The 27668-nt window shown below is 37.4% G+C and overlaps 1 protein-coding gene across 1 annotated transcript in view; it reads left to right on the top strand.

Annotated features, from left to right (window-relative positions):
• The window catches only part of LOC150077219 (uncharacterized), a 39528-nt gene extending 19975 nt beyond the window's left edge, over nt 1-19553 (top strand). Inside the window, exons 2-3 of the mRNA XM_090386391.1 lie at nt 223-416; nt 19194-19553. Of these exons, the coding sequence (XP_090242517.1) occupies nt 223-416; nt 19194-19499 (500 nt within the window). The 3' untranslated portion in view covers nt 19500-19553. The remainder of the gene's footprint in view (nt 1-222; nt 417-19193) is intronic.
• Nucleotides 19554-27668: the final 8115 nt, after the last annotated feature.

The raw sequence follows: 27668 nt of genomic DNA, 5'->3' as shown, positions 1-27668 counted from the left end.
GCCATGGTCACTGCAAAGACCAAAGTATCCTCAAAGATGTAAATTGAATGCAAACATACAATTTTCAAATAATAAAATAGTTTTACCCTATTAAAGCTGTGTTTAGAACTTATCATGGTGATTTTTAAAATTTTATAATTACACTTAAAATTTCTTGTAAATTTACTTTCAGATTATTGCTAGTGACAGTTATGATTGCATTAAAACGTATATATTTTATAGGGTATGTTTATAAATGTGGAAAAAAAAAGGAATGGCAATTGAGAGAGCAATATCAGAATTCTATAGCTGTACACCAAAAATTAAAAATGACACCTCAGGTAGTATTTCCCTCTATCAATCTCAAAGAAGAAATTCAAAAAATAATAGCAGAAGAAAAGAGAAAGGAAACAGAAGTGTTAAAACAACTTGATGAAGTATGTTATATTAAATATACTGACTTTTTTTTATGAAGTTTCTTTACAAGTAGTTAGTAAATAATTTCAAAATACAATTTCTGATATACACACACACACAGTGATCACTGAATTGTGACCACCTACCTAATACCACGTTGGGCCATCATTTGTGCAGATAACAACCACTATTCACCTAGGCATTGACTCCACTAGATGTCTGAAGACATCCATAAGGATCTACAGCCATGCTGCCTGCAAGGCTTTCCACGTCGGAATAGATGACAGTTGCATGTTCACACACCTCATTTCTCATTCCAGAACATCCCACAGGTGTTCAGTTGAATTGATGTCAGATGGATTTGGTGGCCCATCAAGACTGGTGATATCTTCACCACGTTTCTTCAACCACTTGTGCACCTGATGACACAGCATGTTATCAGCTTGGAAGATCCCATTTCTGTCCGGGGGGAAAATGTAACGTGGCAGGGTACACATGGTATTCTAAGAGCTGCCGGTTGACCTCACTAGTCAAACATTGGTCCATATGCACTGGGGCCTTAGTTCTTGAAAAAACATGCCCCCTATTAAGCAACCACGGCCACCTGCCTGGATAGCAGGCACTATGCACGATGGGCCCATGTTGCTTGCACCACACACGAAGGTGTCTACTAGTATGTTTCACCAGGTATTTGGACTCGTTCAACCAGCATACTCATGTCCAGTCCTCCATTGTCCAATGAGTGTGTTGACACCACAGCATTTGCTGTCGACAATGATCAGCGATGAGGAGAGGGTGTCTCTTGGGTCTTCTGCTATGGAACCCCATACATCTGAGTGTGTTGCACATCATTTTGGATATTGTTCCTGCATTCCACATACTAAGAGTGGCTTCAGTTCTGCAAATTGCTGCATTTGGAGATTAGGCACCTGAAAGGTGCCTAATCTCCAATTGGGGTGTTTAAGCCTTTTACTTGATTAGGTATACTAAATTCTGATGGCATCCTTCCTCTTGCTTATACAATATACATCAGAAGACATAAATTTAAATGAAGAATGATAGTTGCAGGATAGTCATGTCTTGAAATTGCTTTCAGCTAGCAGGTAGTTGATTGTTGGGAAGACTTCCATATGGTGTTGTGAAAGTGTGGGCACTTCCTTCAGTAAATTTAAGGAAGAGCTAGACAAGTTATCAGTAGGGTTTGACAGGTGATGTATGTAGGAAGTGGTTTTCATTGTGGTTTTTTTTTTTTTTTTTTTTTTTTTTTTTATACTAATACTGGTACCAAATATTGGTCAGTATTAGGGATTGTCTTTTTCCCGGGATTATTGTAGGTGGAATTAAAACTGAAAATTTCACAGCATTTTATTTATTCACATATATATATATAAACTACAAATTGAAACCAATTCAAAACTTACTTTTCAGAAACTTAACATGTTTTTTTTTAAAAACCTTGACAGACTAGTAACTATATTGTTAAACAGAAATTTATTTCACTTTAGTTTATTTTGAAATTGATTTGGCAATTGACATGTAATATGAACATAAGAAACACAGGCAATTTACACTTTTATCGCTGAGTCTAGTTCTAAGTTTGGTTATAAATAGCTGCAGCTGAAAAGGACCTTTCAGCTTCTACACTTGTTGGTGGTATGGATTCGAGAGTTTCCATTAATTTTAATACATTTGTTGTTTTTTCACCAGTTGCCTCAAAGATTTCGAACTCCTTGGATATATTCTTTGCAAGTGATTGACCTTCAGCTTCATGTTGAGGGTCTTTAGAAACACATTGTTTGTTTTTTGATTTGACGCGCCAATTTCTCACAAAGCGTCTGCTGTCTTTCGCTCTCACCGTCACACTCTTTCTCAGAGTCGGAATGTGACAAATCAGATTGCGATGGTTCAGAAGAGGAAAACCCAAGACGAGTTATTATTCGTTTTGCTGTAACCAACAAGGCTGACTTGCTTGGAAATGGTTGCAACTCGGTTTCTACTATTTTTCTATTTCTTTTATAATACGTTTTTCCAGTTTTTATATACTTCAGTAATCCAACCAAAGCTTTTTTCCTTCTCGTTTATCCTTAAAATTAGTGCTTCCTGAACTTTTCTCGAAAAGATAGAATTTTGCTCAGAAAGTTCTTGTGTGATGAAAGAAAAAACTCCCTCTGCAGTAAGAAGTGTCGCATCACGACTGCAAAGGTTTTGTGATCCGATTTCGACGGGTTTCAACGCACGCACAAGGTCATTAAGAGCTGTATACTCTGCTCCGTAGCCGAGTGGTCAGGAGCGGAAGTGCAGTAGCACATGCTCTTTGAGTAGACCGGGGTTCAAGCCCCTGACTGCTGAATACGGTCGATCTGCCAACCTGCACTGGACCAGCGTGGCAGATTATGGTCCATTTCCCTCAGCATGAATTGTTGAGGAGGCTTCCATCCTGCAGTTTTATTATTATTATTAATGGCCATATGGTACAAGGAAGCCTGAGGCTTATGCTGCACCAGCCAAAAAAAAAAAAAAAAATTCCCAAGTTACCCCCTGAGAGAGAGAGAGAGAGAGAGAGAGAGAGAGAGAGAGAGAGAGAGAGAGAGAGAGAGAGAGAGAGAGAGAGAGAGAGAGAGAGAGAGAGAGAGAGAAGTAGAAAGGAATCACCAAGAAAGAGAAGAATGATGATATCCAGCTCGGGACCCTGGGTTTGCCACGCCCATACTCACTAGATGTGAGCCCCCGGGGTTGGGTTGATAATGGCTGCACTTTACTTCTTACTTTACTCTGCTTCACATATTGGATTTTTCATGTTATAGTCAATCATTGTTTTTTAAATTTGTGATTTTAACTGTAAGAATCGTTCTAACATGGCTACCAAACTGTTCCATCTAGTTTTAGAATCGAGGACTAGGCTTAAATTTTCTTGCTTGAATGAAGATTTAACATAATTCTGAAAAGTATCATTTTTCAAGGGAGAATTTCGAACCATTTGCACAATCGTTCTAACTTTATTAATGATATTAGCTATGTTTAATGCACCGGAGAATAGGTCATCTCTGAAATCACAGATTCATCCCCTGCAGAACGTTTGAGGTTACAATCATTTGCCGACATAGGCTTCTCAATAGAATGTAAGTTTTTAAATGCCGAAGCAAGCCACTTGTAGAAAAACCTCTACATTTCAGTATTGCACCACAATGACTACACTTTGCTTCTTCATTATTATTACATTTAATGAAGTACTGCCAGACGAATGTTTTTGATCTCTCCATCGTCACAAAATATTAAAACAATAAAATATATATAAAGTGGCTTAACTGCAAGAGGATCTTTCTAGGACAAATGACATGTATAATCGAGAAGAGTCGAGACTTGAGAAATGACGACAATGACATTACAGAGATATGTAAGAAAGTGCTGGCCTTTCGCTTTCTACTTTATATATATATATATATATACATACATATATTGCAAATGTAATGTATGAAAATAAAGATTTTTCTAAATTAAAATAATACACATCTTTATTGCTGACGATATCTTAAATTATGAAGAAACTATTTATCTTGCCAGCGCATGATGATCACATGCATATATATATTTATAATGTGTGTGTAAGACTCTTAGTATTGATTATTAAAGTTAGTAATTTAGACCGGGAAATCCTGCAGCAAAAATCAACCGTGATCCTGGGAAACAATTCCTAGTCAGTATGCATGTATCACCTGATGGCAAGAATTCCAACTGTACAAGAATCTAATTGAAAGGTGCACGTACATTTATTTGTTGAGATACATAGTGTGAACTCCATCTCACCCTACCCCTGATTATTTGATAAGCACATGGTATGCGGAATAGCGATTTAATTAGTTAATTCGTGTAGTTAAAAAATCCCACATAGCTTATGTTCTGTTACATTCTGTTCTTTAATGTTAGTTTGGACTGTGTCCTTGCAAATTTATTTTGAGTCTGTTGTATAAGTATATATACTGGTTGGTTAAGGAAGTTGATGGAACAGTTACATTTTGTTCAGTCTGGGTTTATGGTATTGAGTGGATCAAGGAGTTGATTAATGGCATTTGGGTTTCAAGTAATGAAAATGTCACCAAACAAAGTATATTTAATATCAGAAGATATGGTTGTTTGGAAACTTATTTTTATGTCCTTCTATTAGTTTTAAAAGGTGTGAATTTATATTTCTAGATAAATCTAGTAGAATAACGTATCATTGAAACTGAATTTTGCCCTGGACTCAGGGACGAAGCTACCATATAGCAAATGTAGGCAAAGACTAGGGGGCCCTACTTCACCAGTGCCCATACAGATGCAAGTGCAAGTAGGGGCTGCCCCTACTACGCTAGGGCCTATAGACAAAGGCAACATGTAATGAAAATATTTTTCTCACTGAGCTCTTCAACAATGTGATACATCTAGAATAAGGAAGGAATTCTTATTTATTAATGTTATTAATGATAGTGTAAATTGTTGTAATAACATTTCACCATTTTTCGACATTCTTCAAAATTTGTATAATTTTTTTGGAAATAGTACAAAAAGATGGAATCTGAAGTTACGTTAAAAAAAACTCGACCCTACTCACTAGTCTGGTAGATTACAGTCTCTAACAGCTGTGAAAGTTCATTTTGTGGATATTATTAAAGCTTTGACGGAAATGAATCTTAAATCAACTAGAAAGGCAGACCAAGATGAAGCACTTAGAATGAAGCAAATGACATTTGATTTGATTTTCATTTGTATATTTTCGAATAATGTGACATGCCAAATTAATTATGCTTCAAAACTCTACAGAAGCATGATATAGACCTTGATGAATATACTTCTGTATTGGATCGAGTCAGTAAAAATTTACAAAACATTTGAAATTCATATGAACAAATTAATACGAATCTGAGCAAATTGCCAAGGAGTTCGGAGTAGATCCCAAATTTAAAGACAAATGACAACGTAGAACTAAAAGACAGTACAATGAATTAGCGTCAGATTTTTTGTTTGATAATAGAGATCAGTTTTTTAAAACCAGTGTTTTTTTACTATATTTTAGACAAAATTATAATACAAATTAAAAATCGTTTCAAAAGTATGAAGTTAGTAAAAAATTATTTTGCAATACTAGAACCTTTTCGAAAAAAATATGTCAAATGCTGATATATTAAGTGAGTGTGAAAACCTCATAAAAAATCATTCATCTGTACCCTTTTCCCAACTGCCAGTTCAGTATTGTAATTTAAACACACTTATTAAACAATATTTATCAACAAACATGTCTATCAGACAAATTTTTTATTTGTTAATTTCAAAATATAGTGACCTAGAAAGTGACTTTTCAGAAATTTTTACTTTATTTATGTTATTCTTTACCCTGCAGTTGCCTCTGCCGAAAGATCATTTAGTAAATTACGAATAATAAAAGATTATTAAAGAAATGCTATTGGTCAAAGTAGACTGTGCAATCTTGCAGTGTTGGCTATTGAGCATAATTGTGTCAGGAAAATGGATTTAAAAGATATTGTTAATGATTTTGCAAATGTAAAAGGGTGAAAAGTAACATTTTAACTTTTTTTGTAAATTTATTAGTTATAGTATATTTTTTGATGTTTGAAAAATTATAAAGAAATCATAAATAAAATACATTTATGTTATTAAAATGATTCAACACTCTTTTTTATATTATACCTAATTAAAATTTATTTTAATAAAAATAAGAGACCAAAATGATTTCTTGCCTAAGGACCCAAAACACTTAGCTGCATCACTGGCAAGACTTTATTTAGATCAACAACACTATATAGTAAAAGAGGGGTGAATATAGTTTGCTTCTAGTATTTACAGAACTGTTTTGCATCTGGATCGTATGGATGATGTTTAATGATATGGAATAACATTAATGTAGTGATTGCAAACTTTTGTCATTAAAGGCACCCTGATTTAAAAAACATTTATTCATTTCAGTTGATATTGAATTCATTATCAACTACACCAGATGGGAGTTTTTCCAACAATCGACCACCTGCTGGCTGAAGGCAAAAATTTCTGTACATCTGCCCTGCAACCAACTTTTTCTTCACTTTGAATTTTGCCCCTCTTGTATGTAGCGTAGCATGAGCAACAGGAAGTATTGCTCATGCTATGCTACATACAAGAGCATGAGCAAGAGGAAGTATTCCATCAGCATTGAGCTTACTCAATCCATTCAAGGCCTTAAACACCTCAGTCAGATCTCCTTGTAGGTGCCTAGTTTTCAGTCACTACACTTTGCAGAACTGAAGCCATTCCTGGTACTGGTAAGAACACCCTTTTGTTCCCCTCACTAATCTCATTACCCTTCTCTGTACTCATTCTAGCAGCTCTACACCCTTTCTAAAATGAGGAAATACATGAAATATGTATATATGAAAAAATTTCAGGATGCCTTCACTTCCACCCCCATCCCCCAAAAAACCTTCAGGTTAAAGATTTTGAAAAGTTGGCAACTCTAATTGCACAGGACTGTTTATACAGACTTTTTAGGTCTTTTGTGCCCTTTTCAATTACCCTGTCTATGCAGCCAAAACTCCACATATCTTTAAAGAAAGTGTTTTTGCTTTGATTTCTCTGTTAAAAATTTGATAAAATGTCAACTAGGTAGAAAAATTTTATGTAATATTGCAAACTGTGTTTTATACAAGTGATAAATAAAAGAAAACATTGCTACTTTTTGGTTTACTACACAATGAAACTTCTCAGATTTTCAGTTTCTCTACAGAGTGAGACATTGTCATGTTTAAAATGTAGCTAATTTGCCATATAACTTTGCTGTCACTATTTTTTTAGCTATGTAAAAACATGTATTTGCATTTAATTCGAGGAGAAGAACTTATCTGAAGGTGATAAACTTTAACATCACAGTGATGCAGAAGATAATAGTTCAGAGCAGTAACACTAATAAAGATTCTTTCATAATGGCAATCATTAAAATTACCACCAGAAAGGCTTCCAGTTACCATGTTACTATCATAAATAAAATAAATAGCAAGACTTCTTTAATATAAGTGACTTAGTTATGCAGGCTATCTCCAGTTTGTCTGTTTGAATTATGTTGTTTCAACATAACATAGTATTTGATTTTAAAATTTTAAATTCTGAATTTGAAAATCCTCTCTCCCTTCATCAAGAAGTAATATGAGGAAATAAAACTCAACTGCAGGCCCGTTCTCATTTTTGATAGCACATCTGTTAACATTGAAGCCTTTTATGCAATCTACAAGTTGATTTCATGTCAACAAATATAACCTCTTTACTACAACCAGTGGGCCAAATAGTGAGAGCAACATTCAAAGCCTATTATTTCCAGTGTACCACGCAACAGCTGGTCGCTGAGACAGATGGCAAGAACCAGCCACCTTGGGAGGGCTGGAGGGAATATAATTCAGCCTTAATAATAAATTTAAGAAACTCCATAGACAACACTGCAGCATCATGAGATCATCATGATGAGACTCTCACGTCTTACATCAAATGCCATTGTTTGGGAAGAATTACGTAAACGATTTCGTAAAAAATACCATTTTTTACATCAAATATACCACCTTAGATTTAGACTTTAAAAAGATATGTCGCCCCAAACATGGTCAGAGTTTGTTAACTTTAATAACACACGCATTAATGCAGCACTCAAATAAATTACGGAAAAATCCAAACATTATCGTACAAAAAGCTGACAAAGGAGATACTATCATAATTTTAGATAAAAGTGCTTATATCAATAAAATGCAACAAATCCCCTCCGACCAAGATACCTATAAAATCGACAACACATATAACATCTCCAGATTAAAGAGTAAACTTGATGGTATTTTGAGAAGATTAAGATCTGATAAAGAAATCAACCTGCACACACTACAACAAATTGGCATACGCAGTAACATCCTTCCACACATGTTCAGCATTACTAAATTACACAAACCTGGCCACACAGCCAATAGTTTCTTTCAGCAAATCTGCTTTTGCCAACCTATCCACCTTTTTGGTTAAAATCATATCACCCCTTATGAGATTCTCAAAATTTAGAGTCAGCAACACCAATCAAGCTTTCGAATACATAAACTCTCATAGTTTCTAGAGAAGACATCTTAACCTCCTTCGACGTCGTTTCCTTATACACCAACGTACACTTACCCTTTACATTACAAGCCTTACGTGAACTCCTAACGACAGACAACACTTTAGATAATCACACTTCTCTTAACATTAACAGCATTTTAGAACTCACCTCGATATTACTTGAAGCTAGACACTTCCGTTTTCAAAACCATTGAACCGTTGGTCTCCCCATGGGATTAGGAATTTCAGCTCCCTTATCAGAAATCTACTTAGCCGCGATCGAAAATCAAGTACTCCAACCTTTCCCTTCCGGTATTAAACTCTACATGCGGTATGCGGATGACATATTATTAATAGGAAACAAAGCCACCATTGATAATCTCTTTATTGAATTCAACACAATACATGAAAGATTAAAATACACCCTTGAAATAGAAACTGACAATAAAATCAACTTTCTTAACCTCACAATATATAAAATCGGCACCAAGCTAGGCACTATAGAATCTATAGGAAAGACACACACAGGAAAATATTTGCATTTTGAATTGCATCACCCACTCAGTACAAAAACAGTCCGTTCTCTACAATCAAATCTACAATGCCATTAAGTTCAGTTCTTCGCAGGATGATTTATCCACCGAATTACAATATCTTACAAAGAAATTCACAGCCAGAAAATACCCTTTACATCTAATTCAACACAATTTCCCTTTCAAGGAATAATGTCAATAACCCACATAATCATAGCACCAAACAGAACACACTCATTATCCTACCGTACCACAGCAATCTCGCCAGACAGTTCCACCAAGTGTTCACCAACACAGATATCACATTAATATTTTCTTCATACAGTAAATTAGGGACTATGTTTAATACATATAAAGAGACATGCGAATATCCAATAAGTGACATCAACATTGTAGTATATTTAATTAAATGTCAATCCGGTTGTAATGCATGCTACATCGGGAGCACCACTGCAAAATACAGCACCACAAAAAACTTCCAATACACATGCTTATTACCACCATAATAGCTTCAGAACTAATCAAACCAGACAGTATTGGATAACACGTACATTCTGACAACCACAACCCCCTAGTCGATTCAGCTATTGCAATTATTAAATTAAGATCTAGTTACAAAATCTTCAAACACGAGGCACTTGTCATAGAATGGTGTTGCCATAATACTAAATTTAACGTTCTAAATACGAAACTGCCAACCAACCTTTCTCTGGTCTGGAATCTTACGCCCATAAGATTCCCACGTCTCGAAATGCATTATGGGAACATAGGAATTCTTTAAATAAGCAATTTTTTTCTTTTTCTCCTATCATTGCCAACCTAAGACGTCTAACATGAAAGTCACTCGTTGTGGCTATTGGTTTCACTTGTTTCATATTTAATATTTTTTTAAATGACAACCAGGGACGAGGTAGTGCAAATTTTAATTACAGGCTTTAACAATTCTGTATTTATTCATTTTAACTTATTTTAAACTTCAATTTTAACTTCATTTCCACTTCAACTCCATGTAACTAAGCAGATCAATTGAGGTGAGTACCGTCTATTAAGCTCTTATTGCTATTTACATTATTAAGCTCATTCAGGTACTTAAACAAGGGCTCAAAATTCATTCACAGATTGCCGAATTGGCAACTGAGTTGGCATCAACAACGTGGACATAATGTGGTGGAGATACTGGAATTGCAGAATGCTGAGCTGACCAATGATCATCTATGATGATCTGAAACTTAATGCTCCATCAACCAGTGGCGGTGCTGTGCCGCTTTGAAGACTTTAAAGCCAGCACAGGCTGGTTCGAGCACTTCAAAAAAAAGGGCGAATATCAAAAGTGTTGAAAGGCATGGGAATGAGGCATCCAGTGCTGATATAAAAAAAAAAAAAAAAAAAAGCTTAACTGAGACCTTTAAAATTGAATTTGTTGAAATTTCCATAAAATTAAAATTGAGTTTGTTGATCAGGAGGGTTATCTTCACCAGCAGGTTTTTCACACTGATGAAACTGGGCTCTTCTGAAAGTGAATGCCCAGGAGAACGTACGTCACTAAGGATGAGGCTAGTTTACCTGGGTATAACTTACTCCCTTGTTGGGTTCCAATGACTCTTGAGATTTTAAGCTGAAGCTTTTGCTTGTGTATCACCAATATAATATCCCCCAGGATGTTATATTGGAAAATTGCAAAGGTTGCTAGAGTATTTAAACAACAAAAGGTCGACAAAGGCATGCTGGGAGTATTTTGGCACAGTAACAAGGCCTGGGTTACAGGATATGTCTTCAATGAATGGGAGCTTGAAGTTTTCTGTCCTTCAGTGAAGAGTTATCTTGAGAAAAAATAAGCTTCCTGTGAAGGCACTGCTCCTGCTGGATAATGCACCAGGCCATGATCCCAAACTTGTTCAATCTCTTGAGGCACAATTTGACTTTGTTCAAGTCAAATTTTTGCCACCCATCACTACTCCTCTTCTTCAACCAATGGATCAACAAGTGATTGCAAACTTCAAGAAAATCTACACAAAAAAGTTCGCAAGTTGCTTTGCAGCAACCTCTGGTGAAAATGCTGTCACCTTCAAAGATTTTTGGAGGTCGAAGTTCGACATGCTGGACTGTGAGAGGCTGATTGTAAGTTCTTGGAATGATGTTTCCACTAGGCGCTTAAATTCAGCCTGGAAAAACATCTGGCCTTTAATTATCCATAACGTTGACTGATTTGAAGATGTGGTGCCTTGACAAATGATATTATCACTCTCGGTAAATCAATGGGTCTGGAGGTTGGCAAAGAAGATGTGGAGGACCTTATTGATGTCATGGGCATGAGCTAACAATAGTTGGGAGTTCAACATGTTAGAGGAGCTACAAGAGTTGGAGAAAATTACGGAGAGTGACACTGGAGAGGAAGAGGAAGAAAAAGACACCCAAAAAGTGTCACCTGAAGAGTTGAAGGCTGTCATTTCTTGTTGGGAGCATTTAAGAGAAGTGGTAAAAAAACACCCTGACATCGAAAACACTGAACTCATGAGGGGCAAAATGGAAGATGAAGTAATTTCTTACTTCAGGAAGCTACAAAAAAGTTGTCAAAAATAATCCACTTTGGACAGTTTCTTTGCCAGTAGCAGCAAAAGACTGAAAAGACACCTGACTCTTGATTGTCCCACCACCACTATGCCACCATTGATTTCATCAGCTCTGCACTTCAAGTCTAAGGTAAATGCTGATTTATTGTTTTTTTTTTTATTTTAAGATGTATTACAACTATTTATTAAATAATCTTTATAAAACACTCATTTTTAATGTAAAAATGAAGTATAACATAAGAAATATCTATTTTATGTGTTGTTGGGGAACGAATCAGTGAATGAATGTATTATTGGTTTCAACTTACAATATTTTCAACATACAATGGGTTTTGTGGAACAAATTACCATCGGATGTTGGGGCCCCACTGTATTACCATTCGTAGGAATAGGTTTCTGATATAAATCAGAGACTACCTGTAACTAGGTGTCCTGAAATAAGTGCAGTAAACTGGAGGGCATTTAATATGGACCAAAACTATAAAAAATGTTTCATAAATATGGGGCTGGAAATACTTCATTAATAAACTATAGCTATTTGAAAATCTTCTCTGCAAGAGCCTGATAGTAGAACTTTATTTCAAAAATAACATATGCAGTGGGACCAAGTTTACGTTAAAACTACTATAAGACAAAAGTTTTAATAAAAAAAAATAATCTTCTCAAGAAATTTTATTTACACTAAAATTGAAGACATTCAGCAGACTAAAGTAGTTCTGTTCCAGTGACAATAAGCAACAATTATTGGTAGTGTCACCATAGGTGTTCAAAATGTTAACCTTACGCTGCCATACAAGCTTTGGTCCATCTGAGCATGGATTGACAGATGCACTGAAAAATGCCAGGTGTGGTATAGACTAAAGTAAAGGCATTTTGAAATTGCTGCAGCAGTTCCTCTGCTATATGTAGAGTAAACCATATTTTTTGTTTCCAAAGAAAATTATCGAGGATTCAGGTTGGGTGAATGACTCAGCCAGGATACCGGTCCTTGTTTTCTTATTCATTGCTCAGGGTAGGTAATCTGAAACAAATTTTCTGTTGGTGCAACTAAAGTAGGTTGGGACATCACCATGCATGAACCACATTTGTTAAATATAAAGCAGAACAGCATCCAGTAACTTTAGCAAAGCATGCTCCAAAATATGACAGTATGCATTCAGTTTACAGCACTTATTCAGTAATACTCTGTATTAAGGAAACCTTGGTATTTTCTATATAATGACAGTCATAAAATACTCTTCTACCCTTTATAAACAGCAAATATAAAAGCTTGTGGTCACTCAAGGTGGTGTGTTAATTTTAAAAAAATTGCATGGTATTCAAAGAATTATTTTTGAAAAATATATTGGCATAGCATCTGTGTTGGATACATATTTGATCTGAGAACTAAATTGAAGGAAAATAAGCTATGGGTGGATACATTACAGTAGTTAGTAGATCTCCCAAAACTTTGATCTTTGATACATTGTGCACAATTAAAAAATAATAAAAAAAACATGTGCTACTCATAATAGATTGATTTTTTTGAATGATATATTATATTACATCATTCCAGAAGATGCTATAATAGCATCTTCTGATTTAAAGTAAACAGTTACAAAAAAATTACTTATGTCATTCTTTCCATAATTTAAAGTGTTCAAAAGCATATCGAATTAGCATTACTAGAGGCATATGATGCAAGAAAGCAAGCTTATACAGCATCAGCAAAAAAAAAAAAAAAAAACCTTCCCATTTCACCCATCCATTCCCTCCAAATGTTTGTCTAGTTCTGCCTTGAATTTATTTAAGCTGTCAACTTCTACAACACATGGAAGTTTGTTCTAGCTCAACCACACACTGGCTAAAGGCAAACTTCCGCACATCTATTCTACAACTGTCTTTCCTCAAATTGAATTATATCCCCTCAGGTGATTAATCTGGGCAAGAGGCAGAATCCATCAGCATTGAGCTTGCTCAAACCATTCAAGGCCTTATACACCTCAATCATATATCCTCGCAGGTGTCTAGTCACCAGACACTGTAATTTGCAAATCTTAAGCCTTTCTTCGTAAGAGCAACCCTTTGTTCCATCTTGTTTCCTTTCTCTGTACTCGTTTCAGCAGCTCTACATCCTTCTTAAAATGAGGCCTCCAGACCTGTATAAGCACTCAAGGTGTGGCCTCACCATTTCCTTATACAAGGGGATAATCACCTCCTTATCCCTGCTAGTTTTCTGCACTGCTCAGAAAACTTCATATCTGACTGCACAATTATCCCCAAGTCCTTTTCATTCTCTACCACCCTGAGTGTAGTACCACACAGTTGATATGTTACTCTGGGGTCACTGCTACCCATATGCAATACCTTACATATGTCAATGTTAAACTTCAGTTGCCACCCCCTCAGCCCATCTGCTGAACATTTCTAGATCCTGTTGCAGTAGCATACTGTCATTAGTTTCATTAACAACCTTGCCAACCTTCATATTGTCTGCAAACTTAGACATTAAGCCTGATATATCTTCATCAATATCATTAATAAATATGGAAAACAACACTGAACCCTGGAGGACTCTACTAATAACATGAAAAGCAGTGTCCATTGATTACCACTCTCTGTCTTTTCCCACTCAACCATCCCTTTATCCATAGCATAGCAGCATTTTGCCCTTAATGCCATACTGCTCCAATTTGTACAATAGTCTTCCATGTGCAATAGTATCAATAGCTTTCATAAGATAAAAGTATATGATATCAAAATTATTTTTTGCATCCAGTTCCTTTATGACCAGATCATAGTATCCAATCAAATTGATCAGACAACACTTCCCCTTAACAAGCCCATGCTGAATCCGAACTACAACCAAAGTGTTGTCTAGATGATCCTGCAGTGCTTGTTTAATCAGTGCCTCCATTAATTTACCCGGAGCAGAAGTTAAACTAACAGGTCTGTAATTACTTGTGCTCCCCTTTCATCCTCCTTTGTGAATTGGGGTCACATTTGCACATCTGCAGTCCATGGGTACCTCCCCTGAGTCCAAGAAAGCTCTCATAATTATGGCTAAGGTTTTGCTTACTTCCTTTGCTGCCTCCTTTAATATAACTGGATAGATCCCCATCCACCCTCGGTGCCTTTTTTTTATGTTTATCTTCAACAATTTCTTCTCCACTTTGCTCTGTTATTAAAAAATCATTTAACTCACTACCATAGTTTAATACACCTCTGGTATTCCCCTCCCTGAATAACTCCTCCCATGTAGATGCAAAATACTCATTTAGTTGCAGGATCATCAACAGTCAAACCATCAATATCAGGTGGACCAATGTGATTCATCCCCTTCCTTCTAGAGTGTACATAAGTAAAGAACTCTTTGCTGTTTTTCTTTCCATCTTTTGCCAAATATTTGTCATAATCTGCCTTTGCCTGCCTAACCTCCTTTTTTACTTGCTTACAGACCAGCTTATATTTTCCATAGGCTTCTGTGTCATCTGTTAATTTATATGTATCCCATGCTTCTCTGCCACATGTTGAGAAGTTCATCTGACATCCATTTAGGCCTAAACCTTGAACAATATTTCTTTGTTGGTATGAAAAGCCTAGTAGCTTCCAAGATTAATTCTTTGAATGCTTCCCATTTAGAATTTGCTGTTGGTAACATCAGTTGGTCCCACTTGAGACTTTAAAACTGTCTTAAACCTCCGTAGTCACCTTTATGAAAGCAAAAATTCTTCCCTTTACCCCTAATGGTAGTTACTTCTTTGAGTGAATCCCACATCAACACACTGTGATCGCTGCCACCTGACTCCTTTATCTGCAGATTTTTAATGTATGAAGAATCACTACTTGTGCAGAGGGTGTAATGAAGAATCATTACTCCCTCTGGTTGCCTCCTAAACATTCTGCTGTAGAAAACAATCATTCAGTAAACCCATAAAAGCCTGGCTAGTGTGCAAATGACCACATACATGTTCCAATCAATATCTGGGAAATTAAAATCCCCCATTATAAGACAGTCGGATTTACTGGCCCACTCTATTCTTTTGTTCATTATACTCATCAGAGTCATTAGGCCTATAGCACACTCCTACTCTCAATTTTGCTTTCCCAGTGCTTATGTCACACCAAACTGACTGAACACTGCACCATCCACACCATGTCAACTGGATGCACTTCCTTAGATTTTGTGTGTTTCTTAACTAATAGCATAACCCCTCCGCCCTATCTGTCTATCTTTGTACACAGTGTACTCCCCAAATTCAAATTCTGCATTCCTTATATCCGTGTGACGCCACATATCTGATATCCCAACAATATCTGCCTTTGATGTTTTGACTAGCACCTCAAATTCATCAAATTTATTTACTACACTCCTAGCATTGGTGTACATGCAAGTATACATGCACCTGTTCTTATTCTTAGCCACCCTAACACAGCCCATGTATTTACTTGTTCTGCAATGACTCCCAGCATTAAAAATTGAAAACTTTGGATCCACCTTATGCTGCATACAAAAGAAAAGTATCTGCTGCTTATGACAAATAACGTTTTGAAAATCAGATTGTTTTTCATTGTTTTTGAGTGTGTACATGAAGTAGTAACAAATTTTCAAGGAAAGTTATATATTTGCAGCTGCAGAATTCTGTAGTTACCAAAATTGATGTGAATAAAAAAACTTCATGCTGACCTTACATTGTACATCTCTCTATACATTAAAAAGGTTTTCCTCCTAGTGATGTTTATTCGAACCAGTGAGAGAAGAGGGCAGAGCAATTATCTCACTTATTACTATGATGTGGTCACAAAGGAACGAAATGCCAAAAATAATTTTGATATCATATACTTGGATTTCAGGAAAGCTTTCGATACTGCTGCACATGAAAGACTGCTGTACAAATTGGAGAGGTGTGGCATTAAGGGTAGGTTTCTACAATGGATAAAGGGATGGTTGAGTGGGAGACGACAGAATGGTAATCAGTGGACACTGCTCTTCGTGGACAAAATCAATGATATTGATGAAGATATATTGGGTTTAATGTCCAAGCTTGTAGATGATACAAAGGTTGGCAGGGTTGTTAACGACAGTATGCTACTCCAACTGGATCTAAATAAGTTGAGAAAATGGGCTGAGAAGTGGCAACTGAAGTTTAACATTGACAAATGCAAAGTACTGCATATGGGTAGTAATAACCAAAGAGAAACGTACCAACTGTGTGGTACTACACTCAGGGAAGTGGAAAGTGAAAAAGACCTGGGTGTAATTGTGCAGTCAAATATGAAGTTTGCTGAGCAGTGCAGACAGGCTGCCAGGGAAGGTCATGGAGTCTTGTCAATGATATATAGGAATTTTGCTAGCAGGGACAGGGAGGTGATTATCCCATTATGCAAGGCAATGGTCGGGCCACACCTAGAGTACTGTGTACAGGTTTGGAGGCCTCATTTTAGGAACGATGTAGAGTTGCTAGAAAGAGTACAAAGAAGGGCAACAAAATTGGTGAGGGGAACAAAGGGGTGCTCTTACCAAGAAAGGCTTAAGTTCTGCAAATTGCAGCCCCTGCAAGGTGATCTTATTGAGGTGTATAAGGCCTTGAATTGGTTGAGCAAGCTGAATGCTGATGAGATTCTCCCTCTTGCTCAGACTAAGAACCTGAGGCAGCACAGTTTCAAATTAAGGAAAGATAGTTTAGAATAAATGTGTGGAAATTTGCCTTTAGCCAGCGAGTAGTTGATTGGTGGAACAGGCTTCCATCTTTTGTTGTGGAAGCTAATAGCCTAAATAAATTTAAGGCTGAGCTGGACAGGCATTTGGAACAAATGGAGGGGTGAAATGGGAGGGTTTTTTTTTTTTTTTGGCTGATGCTGCATAAGCTTGCTTTCTTGCATCGTATACCTCTACTAATGTTAATGCTATTCCAGCCAATGGGAGAAGAGGGTGAACAATTACGTCACTACAAATGCACAGATAATTGCATAGGTCATTTCCTGATTAGATTTGGATCAGTGCATTATTAGTATAATATTATTATTCAAATATTTACAAAATACTAAACTATTTACAATTATACTACTACTATATCGGGACAACGGGTCCCTTCATCAACTGACATTAATATACAAAAAAATCTAAATGGAAGGAATACAAATGGATTACTGGACAGAATCAGACCCTTGCTGTTGACAATGTAAAGCACATACGTGGGATGCATGCCAATGTTCAACACATTGCAAGACAACTGCCTCCATAATGTTCACCAGCCTAGTGCACATGCTTCACTGTCTAATACATGACCATGCCCAGCGTAGTTTGATGTTCCCATTTTAACGTTTTTTGTATATTAACGTCACCTTATGAAGGGACCCATCATCCCAATATAGTTTGCATATTTGTAAATATTTTAGTCCTGCTCTTTCGGATGCAACAATATTCCTCATGCATTATGGAACGCGAAGCAAAAGGTCTTTTCCTAAATGACCTTTATAAACGTAGGTAAATAATTACATAATGATATTTATTCAACCTTGAGAATGTTGTGGGTGAGAAGTGGGGTAGCCAATTGGAGAAGAGGGATACAGGGCAAGTGGTATAAGTGGGTGAGGCACATATGCACCTGTAAATAATTACGTAGGTCATTTCCTGATTAGATGTCAATCAGTGCATTTTGACAGGTGTGTCTTTTACGTAGAAAACTGAGTGCAGGGGTTGGTGAACAAAACCCCCCTGTTTATTATTAAAAAATTGTTTTTTTTTTTTTTTTTAAATCTGTCCATTGTTATAGCATCTTCCTTGGATTCAAATTTAATCCAGTAAGAAAAATTTCAAGGAAAAATGTCTGTTGAAAACTTTGAACAAGCACAACCATTATCATTTAATCTAAAGAAAAGTTTATGCTATTCTTAATGAATTGCTTTTGAAAACTGCATTGTTCTTGGAGCTATATTAGATCTGGTAAAAATTTAAAGGAAAAGTAACTATTGGCAACCAGTGTTATAAACTGTTAAAAATTATCAGTTGAAATAGACAAAAAATGATTTTAAAAAATATTACTGCCTTATTTGTTATTATAGCTGTCAGAAACTAGATGATATTATTGACTAGGAGAAAAAAATAATGAGAAATTTTGATAAATGCTGGTGCTATTTAGTTTTTAAAATTAGAGTTGATTGTCCAACTTCTGGAATAACAGTGGGGGGGGGGTGAAATTACTGTCCATGGGTTAAAATAAAACAACAATTTTCATTCAAGTGAGAATCTAATTTCTAATCTGGTTGTTCACATACTACCACCTCTGCACAGATACATTTTCTCTGGATTTTTTATATGTAATGTCTTTTATCAACATTTTCAGTGTGGATAGTACTGTTTATTTATTATTATTATTTTTTTTATTGAAAATAATAATTACCATCGTTAAGCTATATACACATACTGGCAGCAGTCCAATTTAGTATTAGTTCATCCATGAAATTAGATCATGTTTTATTCTTCTCAAAGTGATTTTTCATATTGCAAACTGACCATAGGAAACTTGCAATTTATAGATACTGTAGATTTAACTTTAATTAACTATAATATGATGCCATATTTTTCATTTTCTTTTTACTGAATATTTTATTTTTCTTTCTACAGGTAGAAGATGTAATTAAAACAATACTTGATATACGATGCAGTTCTCTGAAGTCTCGAGAAACAAGAAAACCTTTGGAAACAGCACTGTTAAAAAAATCCTATGATAAAAATTTAAGCCATTTGCAGATGTATGATGCACTTCAAGAGGTTTTTGATTATGACTGTTTATTTTGTGGTGGTGGCCGTAACAGAAATGGAAGACTTTATAAGATATGGATGCATCATTGGAGAAAGCAAACAAAGTTACAAAGGGATTACCACATTAGCAATAGAGTACAGAGGATGTTAGAAAACGACATGAATTGATGATGCTGCTGCACAATAAGAAATATATTTTGGAAATGTCTCATAATGTAGTTGAACTCAATGTGATATTCATATTTTTTTTTTTTTTTTTTTTTTTTTTTAGGAAATACTGTATGTTCTGGACCATAAGATGCATATGGCATATTCGGGTCAAACGGCACCTGGGGTTTCTCCCATCTCCGTGTATGTACATTTTATCGGAAACAGAACACTGTCAAGCCAGAGATTTAAAATTGTATGGGTAGTGTAAGACTTGGTGCCCATTGTTCCTCTGGCTTATTGGAAACTGATGTTGCCCATACCCTGCCACGTGGTGGCTTGCCAGGTGGTACCAGTAAGTGATACTCTGGCAGGTCCTGCCACCTACTTTCCTGGGATTTCAGTGGCAAAGACCTAAAAAAAAAAAAAAAAAAGTTTGAAATGATTGCGGTTGATTTAGGTAAGATTTCGTTAAAGAGCGTTGCGTGGGGGTTGTACGCTGAAAGGACGAGTTCTAGGAGCCTAAACGGTCGGGCAAAATTTTGTTGTAATTTAAGTTTGGACGTGTGGGGCGAACACTGTGAAAGAGAAAGTATTGGGAGGGGAGGATGAAGACTGGGGGGTGAAGGTAGATGACCCCCATTTTTTTCCCCTTCTCTCCTTTTTTCTTTAGTGGGGCATGCCCATGCCCTACCAGAATGAAAGTTTGGGAAGGCAAGGAGGGAGAAAAGGGACTTCCCCGTGGAGTTGGAAGGAAAGATCCACTTAAGGAGAGTGGATTGAGAGCCACTAATAGGCCGTCTCTATATCAGGGCCACCATAGTCGTCCATGTCCAGGTTTTGTCCATTTTGGGGGGGGGGGACTGAGAGTCATTAGTAGTGAGGTTAGGTTTGGAGATAGTCTAATATTCCGTGGGAAAACAAGATTCTATACTTGGGTCCATTGCTGTAGTTTTCGTTGATGGAATGGGCCATTTGTTCCTTCAGGAGTGGAGACATCCTGTTTGTGCCTTCCTTTGGGGCAAAGTCCCATCTTTGGTTTCATGTTGTGGTTTTTAAAATGGTTTACTCTTTAGTCCTAGGGGGGGACCAGAGGGAGCCCATCCCTGCATGCTTGACATCAGACACCAGTAGAAAGTTTGTCTGTTCCGATGTGACGTTCATGGGATCAGGAGTCCCATGTTAGTGTGTTGGGATTGTGCTCTGTTCTCAGTTCTGATATACAGTGGTGGTATAAGCCAAGATTATGGCGGTGGGAGGGTCCTCCTTCTGTAAAAGAGTTCCCGTGCAAAGTTGGTAAAGGCATTATAGGTGTCAATGAATTCCAAGAGGCAATGCTCATGGTCCTTTGGATTAAAGTGTATTTTTGTAATTAGTACACATCTCAGGCCTTCATAGATTGGGCAAGTATGCATTAGGTGCTCCCAGCTCTCTGGGAGCCCGCAGGAGCAGAGGGGGTTGCCTGTTAACCCCATTGTTATTAACTTTCCTCTGATGGCCCTATGCCCATTGAGTAGGTATGAGGACAGTAGGCCTGGGGAAAGCCAAACTGATATTTCTGGATGAGTTTTTCTGAGGTCTGGAATGAATTTTTTGTTAATGGCACCCTTTGTGCTGTCATTCCAGCGTTGCTGCCAGAGGTCATATAAGTACTCGGTCAAATGTGGGTTTTCCATTTTGTGGTTGTTTGCTGTGTTTGAGGTGAAGCCTTGGAAGGTGGTAGCCTTTCCTCTAGTCAGGTTGGTTAGGATGCCAGACTGCACTACCTCCAGGTCCAGGGGGAGAGTCCCCCCCCCAGAGCCTACAGGGCGTGGGTGCTGACCGTGCAGCAGGCTCGAGAAGTTGTCAGTAATATTGTCTTCTGGATAGTTTCTAGCTTCCGTTGATTGGAGACCATTGTGGTTTTGTTGTACCAGACTGGAGCAGCATATGTAATAGTGGGTAGAAAAGACCGTCTTGTAGAATAGACTGAGGGTTCTTCTTTTGAGCCCCCCGTCTTATCCTGACAAACAGTGCTGCATAGTTTTTAATTTTCCTCTGCAGGTACTTGAGGTGCAGTTTAAAAGTAAGTTTATTATCGAGCAGGAGACCTAGGTATTTAAGTTGGGCATCCATTCGAACTGTTTTATTTTGAATCTTTATCTGTGGTGGTCTGTTTGGGTACAGATGTCCCTTTAGTAGGACAGAGCAGGTTTTAGTGGCAGAGATTTGTAGGTTGTGTTGAATTGCCCATTCCTGTAGGGTTTCGAGAGCTCTATTTCCTGAAGCTTCATAAGATGCATAATGTTTTTGCTTGGTGCACATTGCCTGAAATTCCCCTGCATCTTATGGTCCAAGATAGACTAGGTACACACAATTATATCTTTAGCCATGACTAGAAACAGTTTCTAGTCACAGATAAAGAAAGGTTTCAGAAGTCTTTAGGCAACCTCAGTTCAGTAGACATCTTGCAAGGCGTGGACATCTTACCTACTAACAAATCCTTTAAACCATTTCATGCATGAGTGGGCCAAACAGATAGAAGTACAAAATCATAATTTGGCATAATCATAATTTTAAACAGGAAAAATGAAGCAACATTCACACAGATGCAGCTCATCTGTGTGAATGGGCGAAAAATGAGTGAGTTAGTGAAACACAAGATAGTTGTCATGTCTTTCAGGAAATGTGAAATCAGTAATGTCCTTGATGGCCCTGAAGATGGTGAGAAGAAGCAATGATGCAATATTGGAGTTATAAGATGAGTAAAACTTGTTTTAAACTGACATTTTGTTTAATAAACACTTGTGAATTTGTGTCAAATATATGCAATAAATTTTTTTTTTTTTTTTTCCCAAAATATGCCTTGTAAAATACGGGTGTGTCTTATGGTCTGGTGCATCTTATCATCCAGAAAATGTAGTGAATGTTATAAATAAAAATGACAGATTTAGTACTTTACCAAAGTTATTGGGACACTAAGAGAACGACAGTGGTTTACAGATCACATTTAGTATTTTAGTAGAGTAATAACAGAGGCATGTGATGCAAGAAATCAAGCGTATGAAGTAGCATCAGCCAAACAAAAAAAAAAAAAAAAAACAATTTCACACAACCACTCGCTCTAAAAGTTTATCCAGTTCCTCCTTAAATTGATTTAAACTATCAACTTCCACAACAACTGATGGAAGTTTGTTCCAGCAATTAACCACCTGCTGGCTAAAGGCAAATTTCTGCATCTATTCTACAACTATCTTTCCTCAATTTGAATTTATGCCCCCTCAGGTTCGTAATCTGTGCAAGCGGAAGAATCCCATCACAATTCAGCATGCTCAACCCATTCAAAACCTTGTACACCTCAATCAGATCACCTCACAGGTGCCTAGTCTCCAGACACTGTAATTTGCAGAACTAAAGCCTTTCTTGATAAGTGGACCCCCTTGTTGCCCTTCTCTGTAGCTCAAGAAACTCTACGTCCTTTCTAAAATGAGGCCTCCACACCTGTATGCAGTACTCAAGGCGTGGCTGACAATTGCCTTATGCAAAGGGATAATCACCTCCTTTTCCCTACTAGCAAAATTCCTGTATATCATTGACAATACCCCATGGCCCGCTCTGGCAGCCTGTCTGCATTGCTCAGAAAACTTCATATCAGATTGCACAATTACTCCCAGATCTTTTTCATTTTCTACCAACCTAAGTGTTGTAGAAGTAACCGCAGAGAAACGTACCATACAGTTGGTACGTTTCTCTGGGATTACTTCTACCCATATGCAGTACTTTGCATTTGTCAATGTTAAACATCAGTTTCCACTTCTTAGCCCATCTGCCCAAATTTTCTAGATCCTGTTGCAGTAGCACGTTGCCATTACTGTCATTAACAACCCCGCCAACCTTTTTATCATCTGCAAACTTTGACTCTAAGCCTGATATACTTCATCAATATCATTGATAAATATACAAAACAATAGTTGGCCCAACACTGAACCCTGTGGGGGACTCCACTAATAACATTAGTCCATGAAGAGCAGCATCCACTGATTACCACTCTGTCTTCTCCCACTCAACCACCCTTTTATCCACTATAGCAACTTACCCTTAATACCATACTGCAACAATTTGTACAGTAATCTTCCATGTGCAACGTGTCAAAAGCTTTCCTGAAATCCAAGTATATGATATCAAAATTATTTTGTGCATCTAGTTCCTTTGTAACCACATAAAATTTGTCAGACAAGACTTTCCCTTAACAAACACATGCTGTGTCTGAATTATTGCTGCAGTCTTGTCTAGATGATCCTGCAATGCATCTTTAACCAGTGACTCCATTATTTTACCTGGAACAGAAGTTTAACTAACTGGTCTAATTGCTCGTGACCCTTAGATCCCCCTATGTGAATTGGGGTTACATTTGCACATCTCCAGTCCATAGGGACTTCCTCTAAGTCCAAAGATGCTCTCATAATTATGGCTAAGGGTTTGCTTAGTTCCTTTGCCGCCTCCTTTAATATAACTGGATAGATCCTATCCATCCCTGTTGTCTTTCTTATGTTTAACTTCAATAATTTCTCCTCCACTTTGCTTCCGGTTATTACAAAATCATTAAGCATCATGTTACAGTTTGATAAACTGCTGGCATTTTCCTCCCTTAACTCCTCATGTGAATGTAGATGCAAAATACTCATTCAGATTATCAGCTATCTGAGCAGGATCGTCAACAATTGAACCATCGATTTCAAGTGGACCAATCTGATTCATCCCCTTCCTTTTAGAGTTCATATAAGTAAAGTTCTTGCTGTTTTTCTTAGCATCCTTTGCCAAAGATTTCTTGTAACCTGCTTTTGCTTGCATAATCTCCTTTGTGACTTGATTACAGACTAGCTCATATCTACCATAGGCTTCTGTGTCACCTGATAATCTATATGCATCCCATGCATTTTTCTTCTCTGCCACAAAGCATATAAATTATTAGGCGACACAGAAGCCTATGGCAGTCTGTGGCATCCTTTCACTTGTGTTTGTTGAAACTTTCCACCAATTTGACTGTGAGTGGAGATATGTCTTCATTGCTACAATGACAGTTTGTATTTTGGCAAGTGATGTCATTGATAATATTATTGGCTTTTATGTATGAATGATGTGGGACAGTATTTATCACATTGTTCTCCCCAGATAAAGCTATCGATGAACTTTGTCACAGAAAGTATCAATCTGTTGAAAAATCTAAGCACTGGCACCATAAAATTGTTTTTTTTAATCCATGATAATTCTTCCAAGAACAGCATTATCATGAATATCATAAGGTAACATTTGGATTAACTATAAATCCAACAGCCATAATACAAAAAAGGAGATTCACTTCATTAGCCTGATATCATTGTTCTTTTCACAGTTGGGAAGTGTGGTGATGGCAGGGTAATGGTTGAAACCATACCCAAGTATTTTTGTCTGAAAATATTGAGTTTCATTATCTCTATTTGCCATAGAATCCTTTATTCTTAATCCATTATTCTATTCCCTGTAGAATCCTTTATTCCTAATCCATTATATTCTGTTCTCCATAGGATCCTTTCCACTTCTTTTAAGCCAAGTTTCTCAGAGCATGATATCCTTCACCTGTTTAACTTCTGTGATGAAAGGTTTGGTGGTTGCAACTCATCTCTGCAACCCTATTGCCCAGTTTGCACTATTCATCACAACTGTATATGGCGCCTCCGTAGCCAGGTGGGCAGGAGCAGCAGTGTGTAGCACACGCTTCTTGATTAGACCGGGGTTCGAGCCCGTGCCCACCAAATACGGAGGATGCGGAAAGGTCAGGGAATGACCACCGCATATCTCCGGAGCAATATGGCCTTAGTTGCTAATGCTCCTAAAAACCAAATAACAAAAAACAAACTGTATATGAGGCGTGGCAATCAAATTCCCAGACTGGTGCAATAAAAAGAACACATAGTGAAGGTGCTCTCACATTCATTGATAGCAGAACAAAAGAGGAACAAGTTGCTGCATGGAGATATTCGATTGAGATGGCAGACAATGATCCAGACTTTTTTTTAAAAAATCATAACTGGTGATGAATCCTGGCACTTTGCATACTAACCCAAAACAAAAAAGACAATCAGCTGCATGGGTTGGAGAAAATTCACCAAAGCTGAAGGAACTCCTGTTCCAAAAGTCTCGAACCAAAACGATGTTGGTGATTTTTTGTTGATTGGCAAGGAGTTGTCCACAAAGAATTTGTACTGGAAGGATAGACAGTCAGCTCTGAATTTTACAGAGGAGGGATGGATCAATGGACAGATTGTTGAAAAGAATTTGGCATGTTAGGCGAGATGCAGCCAAGTCAGGTGAGCGATTGACAACATGACCATCGTCAAGCAGTTACTTGCAGAGAAAAGTGTTACAGTGCTTCACCATCCCCCGATTATCAAGATTTGGCACTTGTTGATTATTTTTGTTCTCCAAAATGAAATCAATTTTGGGGCATAATTTTGACAGCAATTCAGAGATCCAAACTAGCTTGACAAGTGAGTTAAACAGGGTTCCACAAGATCTGTTCCATGGAGGCAAAGTACATACCTTATAACTCAATACACTTTGCATGGTTGTACAGCTTCTGGAGGGCGCCTCCGTAGCCAGGTGGGAAGGAGCAGCAGTGTGTAGCACACGCTTCTTGATTAGACCGGGGTTCGAGCCCGTCACCACCAAATACGGAGGATGCGGAAAGGTCAAGGAATGACCACCGCATATTCTCGGAGCAATATGGCCTTAGTTGCTAATGCTCCTAAAAACCAAATAACAACAACAGCTTCTGGACAACCATGCAAAGAAGTATATTGAGTTATAAGGGATGTACTTGGAAGACTGGTAATAATTTTTTTTTCCTGCAGATTGATTTTTTTATGAATGTAGTCCTAAAACGTTTAAGACAAACCATGTATGAGCTAATTACCACGGCGAACTGTTGCCCCAAATCACTGCTCAGACACAATATGGTATGGAGTCAACTAGGTGTTGGAAAATTACACAAGAAGTAGACTTTTCTGAAAACTGACCCCAATTCCTGGAGTGACATAGGGAGATTGTGCTGGCACTCATTTTCTATGGATTGGACCAGCCAGGACAAATGCTTTAAGTTTTGTGTTCCTCATACTATTCTTTTACACATTTGCACATTGGATGACTGCATTGTTATCTTGAAGGTATTCTGTCTGTAGGGATAAGCATGCAAAACTATCAGGTGGACCTGTTCCACTGGAATCAGGGGACCAAGGATAAGCCACAGAAACATGCCACACAAAATTACACCTCCCTCCAGCAGCATGCAGTGTTGGTTACACAACAGAATGGTTACAATGCCTTGTGTGATTTCTTCCATATGTTCACTTATCCATTGGTGCTGAAAAGTATTCATCAGAACTTGTCCTTTGCATTCCTGGCCCAACCCAGCTGTATATTTCAATTGGCTTCCATGATTGTTTCTGACTCGTATAGTGCATTCTTAGTAGGGTTCTTTGTAAAGTATGAGCATGATACCTTGTGGTATTCCTGCATTAAAATTAAATGCAGTGGTTAACTGTTCTATCACTTGGAAAAAATTACACTTGATATCCCACTGCGGATGATGAACACCTTGTTCATTCACCTTACAATTTCAGTTGCATCTGTATCCCAGATATTTTTGAAACATTTTTCCATTTTTTAATGACTTGAACAACACTATTCTTTGAACCTTGAGAAATGCAGCAATCCTATCTGCTATTTTTGTTGTCCTTGCCTTTTCCCATTATTATATGGGAGCAGCGTCTTTTTATTGTTTTGGCATGCAATTTTTATGGCCAGATGCCCTTCCTGATGGGGATATACGGTGGTCATTCCCTGACCTGCATCCTCCGTATTTGGTGGTCACCGGCTCGAACCCCAATCTAATCAAGAGGCGTGTGCTATGCACTACTGCTCCTGCCCACCTGGCTACGGAGGCACTAGCAATCCTATCTGCTATACCACCTGATAAATGTACACTTGACAGTCATACCTCTTTGGAAGTTCAAGAGATCCTCTATTCCCCATTGCTAGGAAACTGATTTAGGCACACAGCTTTATAGCACTTTCCTGCACAGATCATGCAACCTCTTTCATTTACATATAGTCCAAACCTGCATGGTCCTAATAAAATGGCTAGACAGAATACACTGATGAGCCAAAACATGA

This window comes from Mastigoproctus giganteus, chromosome 12 (assembly GCF_048544385.1).
Source record: "Mastigoproctus giganteus isolate SK-2022 chromosome 12, ASM4854438v1, whole genome shotgun sequence".
Lineage (NCBI taxonomy): Eukaryota > Metazoa > Arthropoda > Arachnida > Uropygi > Thelyphonidae > Mastigoproctus > Mastigoproctus giganteus.
This window is presented reverse-complemented; position numbering and strand designations above follow the sequence as displayed.